General features: G+C 40.8%; 1 protein-coding gene across 1 annotated transcript in view; it reads left to right on the forward strand.

Moving 5' to 3' along the window:
* LOC124799005 (adenylate kinase isoenzyme 5) overlaps nt 1-3887 on the forward strand; it is a 466936-nt gene extending 463049 nt beyond the window's left edge. The window contains exon 10 of the mRNA XM_047262541.1: nt 888-3887. Coding sequence (XP_047118497.1) covers nt 888-1394 — 507 coding nt within the window. The 3' untranslated portion in view covers nt 1395-3887. The remainder of the gene's footprint in view (nt 1-887) is intronic.
* The last annotated feature ends 11066 nt before the right edge of the window (nt 3888-14953 follow it).

Genomic DNA, 14953 nt, shown 5'->3' on the forward strand with positions numbered 1-14953 from the left:
TGTGAAGACAGTGTGTGGACGCTCTGGGTTGCAGAGAGAACATGGTGTGGATGGTTTGGGATGTGGAGGGATCTGGTTACAGGGGGAATGGGAGAAGGGGAGGGCACGGGGTCCAGAGGATATTTACATCTACATCTACATATATACTCCGCCATCCACCAAACGGTGCGTGGCGGAGGGTACCTCGTACCACAACTAGCATCTTCTCTCGCTGTTCCACTCCCAAACAGAACGAGGGAAAAATGACTGCCTATATGCCCTTGTACGAACCCTAATCTCTCTTATCTTATCTTTGTGGTCTTTCCGCGAAATATAAGCGGAAGTAAAACTGTACTGCAGTCAGCCTCAAATGCTGGTTCTCTAAATTTCCTCAGTAGCGATTTACGAAAAGAACGCCTCCTTTCCTTCAGAGACTCCCACCCGAGTTCCTGAAGCATTTCCGTAACACTCGTGTGATGATCCAACCTACCAGTAACAAATCTAGCAGCCCGCCTCTAAACTGCTTCTATGTCCTCCCTCAATCCGACCTGATAGGGATCCCAAACGCTCGAGCAGTACTCAAGAACAGGTCGTATTAGTGTTTTATAAGCGGTCTCCTTTACAGATGAACCACATCTTCCCAAAATTCTACCAATGAACCGAAGACAACTATCCGCCTTCCCCACAACTGCCATTACATGCTTGTCTCACTTCATATCGCTCTGCAATGTTTAATGTGCAGAGTAAGGTTTTTGAGAAGAAATCCAGTTGGAATCTGAAGAACAGTACACATGACGAATTTAAGTCGTGTATCGATGCTAGAGGCGTGCTCAGGTTCTAGGCATTAAACAGTGTACTGTTTTAAAATGTTATGTACCAGTTATCAATAGAAGAATTCTTGCTTCTAGTTCAACCAGCAACCTGAGCTGGTGCTGCTGGACTGCTCAAAGCTGCAGCTGGGCCGCGGCCGGCTGGACGATAGCGTGGCGGCCTTCCGGCGCCGCCTCGAGCTGTTCCGGGAGCACACGCTGCCCGTGCTCAAGACGCTGGACTCGGAGGGCCGGCTGGCCATCGTGGACGGCGACACGGACACGCCGCCGGTGCAGCAGGAGTTCCACAGCCTGCTGATGGCCAAGGTGGAGGCGCTGCGCCGCACCGGCGGCATGATCGTGCCGCAGCTGCAGCCGCAGCAGCAGACCCTGTTCACGGACCTGGAGGCGCAGCCCGAGATCAACTCCGTCAGCCGCATCGTCCACCAGCAGCAGCAGCAGCAGCAGCAACAGCTCCAGCAGACCCAGCTGCCGCACCAGCCCCACTACCAGCCGCACGCCAACGGGGTCGTCCGACCCTCCAGGGACACCATCCGCGACATGTATGCCCACGTGGAGAACTACAATGGAGATGTACACTTGTGAAACACTCTGCGCAGTAGTGGATCAGCAGCTTCTGGTTCCCAGAGAACCTCTAATGCTGTTCACCCTCACAAGATAATGCTGTCGCCAGATCCTTTAGAAGTACCATTCGTGGCATCAGAACTAACATCGAATCTGGTACATTGATCTTTCAAGACAGGGGAAGCGTGAGTTTTATCTGTGATTAATGTTATTTGGACTATTGTGCAGGGCATAAAATGTCATACTCAGCATTCGTTGGATCATTTGTAAGTTTTAGACTATGGATGTGAACTACGCTGGCGCCACACGATAGTGTCACCGACTATGGATTGTTTTGGGACTGGACTCACTAGAAGAGGCAGTTCTCTTCAAATTCTGACGAATAAGCTCAATGTTTCACATGCAGTTTACGTCTGAAGTACAGCTGGTGTCAAAGCTTTTCCTAGGCTCTCTCGTGGTAGTTACGTAATACGTCCACACATTTCGAGAATTATGACAGTAATTGATTGACTTTGGGTGGACTGTTCACTTGTATCATATTTTAACAAGAGTGGCAACGTCACAAGTCACATCTTCTGACCATTGACATTCGGAAAGCCGTACGGTGAACTAACTCTAGTTCAAGCACTAGAGCCCCTGAGTCTCCACAGATAGCATCCAGAAACAAATGCGTAGAAGCACGTTAGACATCACTTTATTAGCCAAAATCCAAATGGAATCACCAGACCCTATACAATGTGATCGGGCTGATAAATATTTCATATTGATACAGTAAAAGTTCTTTACAGTGAAGTGATAAAGCAAGAATAAATAATCTGCTACTTAAGTAACGGGCTACTAAAATGAATATTCGTATCGGTTGTCTCCAAAATAAAGCGCACAATACGAATGGATCAATACTTCTGCTTAATCCAGGTATCTCGTCGTAGCTTTACTACATTTTTTCTGCAATGTTTGTTTCCGACTATTCCTAAGGGTTTAGCGTTCAACAATGATTAAAATCTTAATTCAAGGGGTAACTTCAGCCTTGAAAGTTTGTGAAATCGTTGTGGAAATAACAATGATTCTCGTCGTTGCGATTTTCTGTATTTATTGTACAAATTCAATGAGTTATGTTGTCTCTGCACAGAGAAGGGAATTTGTATTGAATTTTAAGACACACATCTGTAACATTATTAATTTTGAGTGAGATGCAGCCATTGATAACTGATAACCCAGGTTTTCAAGTGCCTTCAGTAGCATGAAGTCTCTACCTCAACAGTGTCAGTGAACGGAAAAATAGTTCTTATCAAGTCACAATTTTGCAAATAAATTATAAATCCGATATGAAACTCGTCACAACGCGAAAGCATGACCTCAAACTTGCTAAAAATTAATCGAAATAGGACTGCTTGATTCAAGATCTACAACGACAAATTGTTTCTGTGCACTTAGAATACTACTTTCAAGTGAACCTAAAGGCCATAAAGAAACAAAAAATCAAAATCAAATGGATATACTCATTGATGAGCCTCTGCGAGTCCTTACCAGAGAGCCGGGAATGTGAACTGATACTGTCAGTGATGTATTTTGCTTACGTTTTTGTGTAATAGTTATATAAGCCATGCGATACTTAAGTGGATCGGACAGCTGTAGCTTTCATTAAAGGACAAATAAAATGATGATGGTGCTGAATGAGAGACTGAAAGAGTTCTAATAGTAATACAAATGTATTACTGCTGGTGCTGAAAGAGATATTGAAAGAGTGTTAGCACGTGAGATCGTCTTGAGCGTTAACTTTAATTTCAGGGGAAATATACGCTAAATTTGACTCGTGTCTGCGGTTGGACAGTAGTGAAGTTTATGTATTTCTTTTTCTCATTACAAATAAGTAATAATTTTTTTTCTGTGTGTTCACTTTCTCAGATATTTACAAATGTGTTCGTATTTCTTTGGCTTAAGTCTTACACGTCTGTGTGCTCACATTGAAAAGTAGTTGGCGACACAGATCAAAATATGTCCTTCCCTCCGTCTGCTCAAGAACGACCTCCCGCGAAACCTAGAGCGTGCGCCGCTCTCAAGTCATTCATCGATGATCCCAGGCGCGATCTCGTTACTTCCGAGCACAACGCACAAAATGCATCTTTATTCCCTTGTCTAACGGTCTGAAGCTGGAAAACTGGCACACCTGACTTTTCAGTGTGAAGCTTTGAGACGGTACACTATGCTGTCTGGGAATGATGTTCAGCAATATTATCACAGAATCCAGCGACCATCCCAAGAACCTGTAATGAGGTTTTAAAATTAGGTATTGAATGACGTGTTATAGGCTGCTAGATCTGAGATATATCCCTAAAACTTCAGCTTGAAGCACGATTGTAAAAATTTAAATGTGTATTTTAATTAAAGAAAAATAAGTTAGTGTGCTGTACAATGGGGTCACAGGAAATATACGTGACAGGGGTACACCAGAATGAGTGGTTTTATAATAGTTATTACATTAAAATTTTATAATTTGTACAAATATCGGACAAAATAAAAGCAATGTTTCCTCTATTTTGCAACATAGATGTAAAGTGTTACAATAAAAATCAAATAACAGTTTGGTTTCCATTTTACTTATTCCTTCTTCCTTGCGCTGGCAACGTGAAACCCATTACACCAGCTTCGTTTGTATATGTTACTTTAATATGTAGTTTCGTGACCATGTGTATTTGAGTGCTTAGAAATAAACTTAAGAATGCTCCCATCTGTATGTCAGACAGCTTCACTGATCGTAACGTACGAACATAGGATCTCTACCACACAATAATAGACACACTATAATGTTACTCATGTTACTTAGCTACGGCAGGAATTGTGAGCGGTTGAAAATTGTTATTGTAAGCTGGTTGTCAAGATTTCTGCGATAAATTGCAATATGTAGCGATTGCGTTGTTCATCCCTGGTAAAAGAAAAACCTCACGTCGCTTTATTTGTGACATGGAAATACAAAATAAGAGAACAACCAAATGTTGTTGTTGTGGTCTTCAGTCCTGAGACTGGTTTGATCCAGCTCTCCATGCTACTCTATCCTGTGCAAGCTTCTTCATCTCCCAGTACCTACTGCAGCCTACATCCTTCTGAATCTGCTTAGTGTATTGATCTCTTGGTCTCCCTCTACGATTTTTACCCTCCACGCTGCCCTCCAATACTAAATTGGTGATCCCTTGATGCCTCAGAACATGTCCTACCAACCGATCCCTTCTTCTAGTCAAGTTGTGCCGCAAGCTCCTCTTCTCCCCAATTCTATTCAATACCACCTCATTAGTTATGTGATCTACCCATCTAATCTTCAGCATTCTTCTGTAGCACCACATTTCGAAAGCTTCTATTCTCTTCTTGTCCAAACTATTTATCGTCCATGTTTCACTTCCATACATGGCTACACTCCATACAAATACTTTCAGGAACGACATCCTGACACTTAAATCTATACTCGATGTTAACAAATTTCTCTTCTTCAGAAACGCTTTCCTTGCCATTGCCAGTCTACATTTTATATCCTCTCTACTTCGACCATCATCAGTTATTTTGCTCCCCAAATAGCAAAACTCCTTTACTACTTTAAGTGTCTCATTTCCTAATCTAATTCCCTCAGCATCACCCGACTTAATTAGATTACATTCCATTATCCTAGTTTTGCTTTTGTTGATGTTCATCTTATACCCTCCTTTCAAGACACTGTCCATTCCGTTCAATTGCTCTTCCAAGTCCTTTGCTGTCTCTGACAGAATTACAATGTCATCGGCGAACCTCAAAGTTTTTATTTCTTCTCCGTGGATTTTAATTCCTACATATGAAACAAAATAAACAAAGCTACCTCTACCTCTGTCTTATACAAACTATACTAACCATCTGATCAGCAGAAAATCAACTGTCAGAGTAACAAATCGAAATTTGTTTGTATGTGGCTAACAAACATTAGGAACATTATCTGCCTAAAGTATGATTAAACTGTTGCAAGTAAGGAATAAATACACCGTCCCTCAAAATTACAATACAGGACTGAATCACATCAATTAAAACTTCAAAATCCAAAAACATAAACAAAAATCAACTGTAGAAGTCATACACATAAATATAGGTGAAATAAGAACATATTAAGAAAAATATTGTATATTATACTTCGTGAAAGAGAGCAGTGTCTCTGCTACCCAGTTATAAAAGAAATTAGAAATGTTCTGTTTATGGCACAGTTATTATTCTTTGGAGGTTGATGTGACTGTCTCTATAGATCGAAAGAAATCAAATGCCTCAGTTTTCGTCACAGTGATTAATCAAACACCATGCACTATTTGAAGAAGTCTTCCAATAAGAATTCACTACCTACCTCACTTCAACACATGATCTACCGCCCCTTAGCATACTATTATTTTCGTTTTTGGTCATCTGCCTCCATGCATCAGAAAATAATAATTAATCGGCAAACGGCAACAGAAACAGTAAAATACACCAAAACAGCGTTATTTATTGTAGAACGATTGATTTTGTATCATAGACGAGCGCAGAAGACTAACTGTCCTGTGTGTACTTTGTTGACATGATGTAAAACACCCAACAGAATCACTGTCTGTTATATCGACTCAATGTTTTCATGTTACACTCGGTCTCGTACACGACAGACCGCAGTGGGCGACGTGCTATCGCTGCTCAGCTTATTATATATTACTACATCTGCTCTAGAACGGAGTGCGGCAGTTCTCACACCTTTACTCACCAGCAAGGATATCTTCAAAGATTTTTGTTTTATGGGCAGTAGGCCGTTGTCCAAGGTATATTTCTCTGCGTAGCGTTTCATTTTACAATGTTGGAACATCATTAGAGGCTATTCAGACTCAGTAAGTACAAACAAGCTCCATAAGACACGTCGGTGCGACTGCTAGATCTGTGGCACAGGCCTGATGACGTCACGAACCAGTCACTGCGTGAATACATTTGGCTTGCTGAGCTTGTTTGAGTGTGTTAACTGCTTTAGAATATGAGTCGCTTCTGATGATGTCTTCACCGTTGGAAGAAGAAAACTTTTGGCAGAGAAATATGCCTTTGACCGTGGCACAAAACAAATATCACCAAGGGTGCAAATATTATTTTCGTAACATAGGCAGACTGAAGCTCATGTGAAAGTAACAGAAGCACAAGTATTTTCTGAAAATTTTATTCGCAACTGTACCCTATACCCGTATCGCACATCCTGCCACTTTGCTACAACATGCCATACCTTAAACGACACGTTTTGTGAATATTTTTAATGCGAAGTGTCCTTTAAACTGCATACTTTTGTAATATGCAAGGGCAAATACGAAATCCACCAAAAACAACATTTTAGTTTCGCAAGCATTGAAATCGAGATTGCGTTGGGCGATTGGGTTTCGTCAGACAATCAGAGCAGAGGAGTCGTAGTCTTACTAGCCAACCACAGTAGAGTTCGAACACAGGATAGAAGAGCTTGTCGGCCAATCTCAGCATCACTGCTTCGTCGCATAAACACACAAACGCAAGGAAAAACATTAAAAATGAAGTACGAATAAAACAGAAACTAGTAACATTGCAAAGTAGAATACAATCAATGTATTAACAAGGCCCCAGGGGCAGACAACATTCAGTTAGAACCACTGGAAGCCTTGGGAGAGCCAGCCATTATAAAACTCCTCCACATCGTGAGCAAGGTGAATGAGACAGGCGAAACACCCTCAGACTTCAAGAAGAATATAATAATTCCAGTGCCAAACAAAGCGGGTCATAACACATGTGAAAATTACGGAACTATCAGTTTAATTAGTCATTGTAGAAAATAATAACACTAATTCTTTACAGAAGAATGGAAAAATTGTACAGAAATCGACCTCGGGAAAGATCATTTTGGATTTCGGAGAAATGTAGAAACACACGAGGCAATACTGACCCTACAACGTCTCTTAGAAGATAGGTTAAGGAAAGGCAACCCTACGTGTATAGCATCTGTAGACTTAGAGAAAGCTTTTGACAATATTAATTGGAATACATTCTTTGAGATTCTGAGGATAGCAGGGGTAAAATACAGGGAGTGAAAGGCTATTTACAAATTGTACAGAAACCAGACAGCAGTTGTAATAGTCGAAGGGTGGGCGGCAAGTAGTGGTTGAGAAGAGCGTGGAAGAGGGGTGTAGCTTATCCCTGGTATTGTTCAGTCTGTACATTTAACAAGCAATCACTGAAACAACAGAAAAATTTGGTGTAGGAATTAAAGGTCAGGGAGAAAAAATAAAAGCTTTGAGGTTTGCCGATGACGTTGAAAAATCTTTGTATTGCTGCATGCTGGCAGTTTATAGGTGTTTCACTCTAAAATAACCATATTTTTGAGGAGAAGCAACTTTAATCTATACTTGAGATCACTTATGATATCGGCCAGACATTTTATTTCCAAGGGTAGACCGTCAACAATTTTTGCAGTTGCGTGTTTCTTCACTGTCTGTGCCGAAGTTAGATAATGATCATTTTTCCTTCTAGTGTTGTTCTTGTGAATATCTCTGTTACTCTCAAACACAGATAGATAGATAATAACAAATTTCGTAACTGCTACGACCACAACAAACGAAACAGTGGAAGATGCGTTTGCTATAGAACAGGACTATTTCTGAAATGTGAATATTGTGGGGATATTTTATAACCTGAAATGTAAATAGGACAGAAAAACTTAACGTACAACAGTTAAGACTGAGTTATGAGATTCTCAAGTTCATACACATATAAATTTTATAATATGTAAAAGATTTCGAACATGGTTCATGGTAAAGCCACGTGGAGTCGTGGGGATTAATCTGTTAAATCAGAACATGAGACTTGCAGAGCACTTCTCGCATTTGCCACCGTATAATATTGCGTAAGCCCCATAACACTTCTTCGAAGCAACTGTTCCACGTCTTCTAGAGGTGCGTTCGCAACAGATTCGCCTGGAAAGCTTGAAAAGTTCTATTTGGTGACACTTGTTTATCTTCTTCTTCATTTAAGTAATTAAACGTCTGTGTATATAAGTATATTTGAACCAAACATGGAAATATCTTTAGCAGCTTTACTTTACAGTTAAGGAGATTCTTCTTGTTGCAATATTTTGTAAAAGTCTTGTAAATGTTGGAAATGAACACTCAAATTCTTGAGCTGAATGTTACACTGTAGGTGTGCCAGCTGAAGCTTGTATTGGTGGTGTACATCAGCAGCCAAAAGCGAGAACGGCCGACAGATAAGCCACAATTAGTCATGTGATGTCTTGGTACTTCTTTAAAAGTTCTTCATTTAGTGCTGCAACTACTGAAACACAGTCGGCCATGTCTGCTCCAAACTGGTTTCCATGAGTTTTGGAAATTGGATGATATCCCAGAAAGAGCAGTAATTTGATTTCTGCACTGGTATAATTTTTGTTGGAAAGCATCAGTCGTGACTTCCTTATCTGTACTCAAATTATCCTCTTATACTGAGAAGTTTAAAAAATTGAAATATTTAATTATGTTGGACATAAAACAGGAGTGAGAAATCCACTGAGGGTAAAAAATAAGCTTGACTGTTCACTTTTGCACTCGTCTCTATGGAAGTCGCAAAGTCTTGAATAGTTCATAATGTCATTCTTTTTGGCTGTTATTGCAATGGGGTTCCAAACAGACTACTTTTTGAAACTTCCTGGCAGATTAAAACTGTGTGCTGGACTGAGAGTCGAACTCGGGACCTTTGCCTTTCGCGCGCAAGTGCTCTACCAACTGAGCTACCCAAGCACGACTCATGCCCTCTCCTCACAGCTTTACTTCTGCCAGTACCTCACCTCCTACCTTTCAAACATTACAGAAGCTCTTCTGCATACCTTGCAGAACTAGCACTCCTGGAAGAAAGGATATTGCGGAGACATGGCTTAGCCACAGCCTGGAGGATGTTTCCAGAATGAGATTTTCACTCTGCAGCGGAGTGTGCGCTGATATGAAACTTCCTGGCAGATTAAAACTGTGTGCCGGACCGAGACTCGAACTCGTGCTTGGGTAGCTCAGTTGGTAGAGCACTTGCCCGCGAAAGGCAAAGGTCCCGATTTCGAGTCTCGGTCCGGCACTCAATTTTAATCTGCCAGGAAGTTTCATATCAGCGCACACTCCGCTGCAGAGTGAAAATCTCATTCTGGAGGCTACTTCTTGCTTGAATTAATGTGGTGGCGTATCAAACATTTCTCATGGCCGTCAAACAATATGAAGAGGTAATGGCAGTGCATTAAACGATGAGGCTTCTCTACTTCCTTGACAAGGTATACCTAGAAAGGTGCATGTTAAATGACCTCTTTCGAATCCTCAGTCACATTATTCCTTTATCTCGCGGGGCTATCTTTGCCGATATTTTGCAAAGATGGTTTCAGTAACCAACATCGATCACAGACAATTACGATCTTTAGGGTGTCTCTATCTGCGATGTTTGCTGAAACTTTGATCACGCGTTCCCGGGAAACTGGCCAGTCAGCACTTAGGCGGTTTGGAAGCACGCTGGCTAAATGCTTTTCAAATTTACTTGTTCCAGTGCTACGCGGAGACGGCTCGTTGGTGTTAAATCTGGTTGCCGCGAGATTGTAATTCTTTGTGAGATCGATCGATTTATTGCTGTATTCTGAGATTTTGTTTATATGCAGTGGTACACAGCATGGCCAAAACGAAACTTTCGCAACTTGAGCCAGTGTAGATGAAAAACTATTTATCGTATGGGTAGCCATCTTCACAGGGATGATGTTCAGACTGCGCGCTGCAGGATTTGCGTCGCTTGTAGTATTAGTGTCATGACTTGCCGGGTTAGCCGCCGGTACTGGTACGGCAACAGAGGAGGGACTCGTAGCCCAAGGGCATGCGGCGTGAACGGCACACGTGACTTTGATCTCCTTCGCCAACATGATGCAGGATGGAGCTCCATCTCACATCTCCCGAGTTCACTCGGTTACTTCGTAATATTTGTGGAGGAAATAAAATCATTGGCCGAACGGTCCAACGGTTGCAGTGGCCGCGAACTACAAATTAACTTACTCTTAAATGAAATATAAAATGATCTTCGTTCTATCGAAACCTTCGCTTACAGAGTAGTGGCATGGCACTGCAGTACCGCATTTTGAAGCTGCTCCTGGTTGTCCTCCACAGTTGCGTCGACCAGTCTTCGTTTCCACTTCAACTACGGTATCAGATTTCAACACCAGCATAATCAAAGAACGAATACTCGGTGTTTAAGAAATGTATTTATGATAAGACACTACACAAGGTATCCATCAGTTACACCTTAGACTTTAAAACTATACTTGATAATAACAAACGGTTTACAACATCTGACAAGGTAAATCACAAAGTTTCTTTTTTCAGGTGATGCATATTTGACAAAAATGTTGATGCCATAGCAGAAAGCTCAGTGATTAGCCTGGTTCATAGAGGTGAAGTCCGATACCCGAGTACAACGAGACATTCGAATGAAGTATGGAATGGTGTGACGGGACGGCACACATTTGCTAGGAGTCCGACGAAGTCAGTGCGTAAGGCGTCCATAGAGTTGGAAATTTTACAACCAGCACAGCATAGCCCCTTGCATAAGAACATTATATGCAGAGTACGCCAAAGACAGCAGCGTTTTGGCTTACTATACATATAATGTCCTTACAAGACAGCTGCCACGCTGCAGGCCGACAAAAATTTAAAATCTTGCATAAGACGTAACCACTTTATGTCTTTAAGATGTAGCTGATTCAGGCACAAAAGTCGATTGGCGAACTTCAGTACGAAGAATTTGCAGAGCACATGCTAGCCACGATTGAAACAAACAATGACTCTTGTGTTTAATGATTTCTTTCTGCGATCTATGAACTTTTCAAGAGTACAGGAATGTTACGTTTTACGAAGGTATCGCAACGTTCGCATGTGGGTGTCCTCATGTTACAGGTGAACTGGAAAAAAATCTGTCCTTAAGTCCATCTGTGGGGCTGACACTCACAACTGTATAACCGTTCCATTATTTCTCAGCGAGTTTACCGTCAATAGTAGTGTTTACATGGCCATGTTACAAGAGTCTGATGTGCCTTAACTGGCGTGACATCCCGGGACGATGCGGCACCACTTTACCGGTTCCGTCAATAAATCACTGATAACTTTCCGCATAGATGGATTGAGCGAAGTGGCCTGATTCGATTGTTGTGATATCACCTGACCTCATACCACCAAGCCTCTTCATATGGGATTTCATTAAGGATGAGACCCATCGAACCAAGGTTTCATACATACCTACAGGATTTGAAGATATGCATCCGCAAAACATTTGAACATGTCGCCGTGGTGCTCTTGCTGTGTACAGGGGGGAGATCGAACAATGAGAGGACGTTATTCATACCCCCAGGAGCACACACCTTGACGTGTAATTGAGCAAAGAAAACTTTATGGGTCACCTTACTCGTGTTACTACCTGTTATAGTTTCGAAGTTATTATGGTGTAAAGTTGCAAAGTTAACTGATAGGCGCCCTGTACTTCCGATCCCCACACTGTCACATCCACTATCTCTTCACAGCAATTAAGAGATTGCCCAATGATTTGTCGCGCATGTTATGTGGCCACCAAATATTCTCAGTTTTAGTAATTACTTAAGGCCGAATATAGTGTACGAGAGCGTTCTGTATTTACTTTCAGCTAGAAGCAACTATTCAGATGGAATTGACATTCTTTTCGACCAGTCTCGGCGTTCACGTGTTGTCCGGCTGTACTCCCGCCTACTGTAGCTCTACTCCGTAAAGGAAAATGCAACATATAGCTGAGGGGGAAAATCAAGTTTTCAAACGGGCACCGATAGAGAAGTACAATACTCACATCAAACTATCCCGGTTTTGTTCCATCTCCACCACTCTGCGCGCAGTATGATCTATTTTCCAATATATTTACGTTCTGCTTCAGCCTTTGAGTAGTATACTCTCTTACGTAAATGGCTTAAATTTTCCCAAGTAAACACAGCTTGCTCTGGTATGAAAAGTCTATGCCTTGTAACAACCCAGTAACGACCCAAGTAACGTATCTATTAACACAATCTATCTTCAGTATGAGAAAAGAAAGTTACACGAGCATTACACGCTTACGTTGGTATCGCAACAGAAAGATATCAGGCATAGTGTACGAAATTCAATAGCAATGAGCATGAAATTGCAATCATCTTATAGTTAATGGTGAAGGAAATGTAATATAAATGTATGTTTGTCATATTTTATGTAATTTTTGTGTAGTTCCAATGTATTAGAAAGTGCTCTGGTCCAGTAGGATTAAATATTATCTTTTTAATTTTTATCGTCATGAATGGGACAACTGATAACAGGTGGTTGAGATGTAAAGATGGACTGGGTAGATGTGCTAGATTGTTAGTGGAGAACTAGTGAAAGTTTTTGGAAGGAAGTAATTTTCTTTGTCGTAATAGTTCGATGGTGTACTGTGGAGACGAAAATTGAAATACTGAGACATTAGAAGAAAGTTTCTTTTTTTCCCCTTGAGTTCAGAGATGAGAAGAATTAAGAAGTTGCCAGAAGCCTACCATGATTTCATTGTTGCAATGAATCATCCGATTTTAAGAAGAGACACCGAGATTTGAAATTCTCAACGGAGAAGATACAAGAGAGAAGATGCAGGAAAGAAGACACAGATGCTGAAGATTTAGCAAGAAAATCTGTACAAAAACTACAGGAAGACCAAGATTTCAAGACATAAGGTGAACGAGAATTGTGAGCAGTTTTTGTCACAAAACCACAAGTATTTGGTCCGTTAACAGAATGTGTGCTCGAGGTGCCGGCCGTGGTGGCCGAGCGGTTCTAGGCGCTACAGTCTGGAACCGCGCGACCGCTGCGGTCACAGGTTCGAATCCTGCCTCGGGCGTGGATGTGTGTGATGTCCTTAGGTTAGTTAGTTTTAAGTAGTTCTAAGTTCTAGGGGACTGATGACCTTAGAAGTTAAGTCCCATAGTGCTCAGAGCCATTTTTTTGTGTTCGAGGTAGATAATGTGTGATGTGCGAGGTAGATAATGGCTTTATTTTGACTAAAAAGGGGGAGAGACCGAGCTCCAGCGGACATGTGAACCACGAATAAGAGAGTGTCTCTTCATCAGTATATTGTGTTTTGAGAAGATAGACTGTGAACGGATTAACTATTGTCCATTCATTTTCTGTGAGGATCAAAGAAAACGTTATTTGGAAAGTGAGAGTTTAAATTAACTTGACGCCATGCAAGTCAAATATATTATCGTACAGGCATCCATTGTTGTAATCGAAAACTATATAGTTTGTGAATCAACTCAGCCAGTCACATTTAAAATGCCATCTGAAATGTGTTTAACTCCACAATACAGTTCTCATTTCTCGGTAATGTAACCTTGTTTTTATGGATATTAGTTTAATTGTGGTATATGCGTCAATATACATTAATAGTAGCACCACTCGGCATATCCGAAAGCACACACAGCAATAGTAATCTTGCAACAGCCCTTTCACGTTACAGTTTCTGTCTCGTTAGCACTACTTATGAACTATAATTTCTCATGACTGTGGTCTGGTCACGAAACTATGGTCCAAGCTGTCAGTCTCGAGTATCATTGTAGTTTAGACCTGTACAATTTCTGCCTACATTCCTCAGTGTTGCATTTTGAAATCCCATAGGTATTGCACTCTATGAAACTGCCAAATTACTATATCGGTTTTCATAGAAGCCGTTGATTGCTGTTGAACTACCTTGAGGAGTGAGTGGTGTTCATTTTGTTGAAAAGTATAGTGTGAGATTACAAACAGATAAGGAAATTAAAATAATTCTGTGTATTATTCTTATTTCTCATTATTAGCAATGCTCTGTCACAATTTCTTTCTTAAATTTGTATTATATAGTATTTTATAAAACATTAAACTTAAGAGATAACTATAGTCCCAAATTTTAAACTATATGGTTATGCTAAAGCAAATAAAGAGGGTTGATTGACTGATGTGGGGTAGGAGACCAAACAGAGAAGTCATTGGTCCCATTGGATTAGGGAAGGATGAGGAAGAAAGTTTTCTGTGCCCTTTCAAAGGAACCATCCCAGCATTTTCCAGAAGTGATTTAGGGACATCACAGAAAACCAAAATCAGGAAATTACAAAAAAATTGGATCAAAAGAGAATAGGTGGTAGGCCATATCATCCTTATGCCCCAGACACGATAGACTAACGTTTCACGGAAATTTGCACAAGGCAGACTATATTTCTAAAATTAAGATTTTTGTCATTGTCAGATATGAGGATGAAGTCTGGATAAGTAGAGAAACTAAATGTGCAGAACTGGGGCTGAAACTAGTTGTGTGGCAAGTAGCGTATAATGTGAATTTGGCCTAATTAAAGGAATATTATGTGCAAAGAATCTGATGTAATTTGCAAAATTCAACTGCAAGATTCAACTTCAATAAACGAATTACATTCTGTAAAAGAACTCTAAGGTGTATGGGGCAAATGAACAACTGTACCCCTTATTTTACTATATATTGGTACTTAAATTTCATAAATTATAAAACAAAAATGCTCCAAATAATATTTTTCT

Source organism: Schistocerca piceifrons, chromosome 5 (genome assembly GCF_021461385.2).
Source record: "Schistocerca piceifrons isolate TAMUIC-IGC-003096 chromosome 5, iqSchPice1.1, whole genome shotgun sequence".
NCBI classification, from domain to species: Eukaryota; Metazoa; Arthropoda; class Insecta; order Orthoptera; family Acrididae; genus Schistocerca; species Schistocerca piceifrons.